Here is a 2,509-nt window from a genome sequence, read left to right on the forward strand (position 1 = left end):
GTCTCTTCTGTCTGTCTCCTGTGTCTCTCCTGTGTCTCTCCTATGTCTCTCCTGTGTCTCTCCTCTGTCTCTCCTCTCTCTCCTATGTCTGTCCTGTCTCTCTCCTATGTCTCTCCTGTGTCCCTCCTGTCTGTCTCCTGTCTGTCTCCTGTGTCTGTCCTGTCTCTCTCCTGTGTCTCTCTGTAAAACATTGTCTACCTTCTTTCCTGTTTGTGTTTTCTTTTGTGTGTCTAAATACTTGTATAAAACTCATATCGTAACTATTTAAATATTTTATGTTACCCATTTTCTTTAAAAGTAATAAAATAATCCCGAACTGTTTTGCGTTTACTTCGTTTAATCACGCCGTTTAGATCAGGTCCCCGCAAAGCCATAATAACAGTGTTTGTGTAACACGACCTCCCCGCTCAGGGCGTGTGGGTAAAGATGGCAGCTTCCTGTGTTTGAGCTGGGCTGGTTTAGCTGACATACCGAGCGCTAAAGCGGCCAGATGCGGGTTTAATCGCGGCTTTTCTGGGTGACGCTCGGCGGCTCCGCTGCTCGGATGGATCGGGGCTCTAACGGCGAGTCTCCGGGCTCCAGACAGCCCAGCCTGGACTCCGTCTGCAGGTAAGCCGCTCCCTCCGGCGTCTCGCTTGCCCTTAAGCGGTGAATTAGCACCATGCTAACTGCCTGTTTACCTCGCTTCGGATGCGTTAGTTTACCTTTACCAGCGTCTCACTGGAATTTTCCGTTCCACCTTAAACGGTCAAGCAGCCCCAGCTGCAGCTTCCAGGCGCCTGCATGTAACTGATGCACCGTTTAAGGTGGACCAGAGAGTTAGAGTAGGAGGCTAACTGCTAACCGCTAACACTGGACTGAAACTGTTTAAAACCACAGTCTTTTGTGTCACAACGAGTTTAACACGTTCTGACGTGATAAATCAGTGGATGTTGAAGGGTAAACAGAAGCCCCCAGTGCTGTTAGCTAATTAGCTTAGCAGTGGGATCGTCAGGTCGACCTGCTGTTAACTGATCGAAGCTTATTACTGCCTTATTACGGGTTATAACCGCTTTATTCACCTGCAGGTGAGAGGAACCTTTTCAATAAAAGTTCTATATTGCAATAAAAAGCCGGTTCTCCTGTTTTTCCAGGGCCGACCCTTTTTGGTTCTGTAAGAAACCATTTCCAAAAAAAGGTTCCACATAGAACCCTACACACCCCTAAAAGATGGTTCTTTGAGTTCTTCAATAAAGAAAACAGTTCTGTTTAGAAACATGTGCACTCAAAGAACCCTTTGTATCATGAAAGGGTTCTTCACGTTGTTGGAGAATGTGCTTTAGATGGTTCCTCATGGAACCCGTTAGAAAAGGGTTCTTTTCTATTATTACAATACCAAACCCATAACAACAGAAGAACCATTTTCAAAAAGGTTCTCCAAGCTGAAGAACCCTTTCTACAATGTACGGAACACTTTAATCATGCGAAGGTTCTTTGTGTTCATGGTTCTATACAGAACCACTTGCTTTCACTAAGGAACCCTTAAAGAACCACCTACATTCTCTATTAATCTGAGAGAACCATTCACCATGCAGAGAACCATTTAAAGGCAAAATGGTTCTATATAGAAGTCATGGTTCTAAATGAAAACATTTCTTTGGCTAAAGAACCTTGGAGAACCGTCTTTTTAAAAGTGTATTATATTCAGAAGAACTTTTTGGTGATGTGTAGAACCCTTTCAAAAAGGTTCCATTTAGGCGTAAATGCAACATCAATCTGAAAAATCACTACCATGCAGAGAACCGTTTAAACATGGAATGGTTCCATGTTGAACTCATGTTTCTAAGTAGAACCACCCTGATCATAAAGAACCCTTGAATAATCACTGTTTTACAGCATGAAGAGCAAGAAGAGCTCTTCTGGTGCTCTATAGAACCGTTTTCAAAAAGGTTCTGTATAGAACCGCATACAGTGTCCAGTTTGAAGAACTATTGTTCCATGGAAAGAACCGTTGGTTCTATCTAAAAGTAATCTGTGTTGAACTCATTCTCAGTTCTAAATAGAACTGTTCCCTTTGCTGAAGAACCACTGAAGAACCGTGTTTTAGAGAGAAGCTTTGATCCGCTGTAACGATTTTCTGCTCCGACTGTTTGATGTTTAACCTTCAGTGGATTATGTTTATATGTGAAGCGTTCTAGATAGAGCACGTTCTAGCTAGCTGTTAGAACTTGAGTAAGATCACAACTGTAATGGTAACAGAATCAGGGTGAAGGTCCATTCTGCTGTATTAACGTCGGTTCTGTTATTTGGGTTCTAATGTGTCCAGCTCGTCCACGTCTCGGTCAGATCGGTCCCTGCAGACCCGAGGACCGTCCGTCTCCTCTGAGCAGACCTCCAACAGTGACCTTTCACCCCAGCTACGGGTCAGGAGCATCACCACCTCACTGTCATAACAATGATAATAACAGTAATAACACAGTAATAACAACAGCAATAACACCAGTAATAATGACTTACTGTTCATTATATA

The 2,509-nt window shown here is 43.4% G+C and overlaps 1 protein-coding gene across 3 annotated transcripts in view; it reads left to right on the top strand.

Annotated features, from left to right (window-relative positions):
* The first annotated feature begins 392 nt into the window (after window positions 1-392).
* The window catches only part of mtmr2 (myotubularin related protein 2), a 20,187-nt gene continuing 18,070 nt past the window's right edge, over window positions 393-2,509 (top strand). For all 3 annotated transcript variants that reach the window (XM_037533411.1, XM_037533412.1, XM_037533413.1), the window contains exons 1-2: window positions 393-609; window positions 2,306-2,402. In XM_037533411.1, coding sequence (XP_037389308.1) covers window positions 545-609; window positions 2,306-2,402 — 162 coding nt within the window. In that variant the 5' untranslated portion in view covers window positions 393-544. The remainder of the gene's footprint in view (window positions 610-2,305; window positions 2,403-2,509) is intronic.

Source organism: Pygocentrus nattereri, chromosome 23, assembly GCF_015220715.1.
Source record: "Pygocentrus nattereri isolate fPygNat1 chromosome 23, fPygNat1.pri, whole genome shotgun sequence".
Lineage (NCBI taxonomy): Eukaryota > Metazoa > Chordata > Actinopteri > Characiformes > Serrasalmidae > Pygocentrus > Pygocentrus nattereri.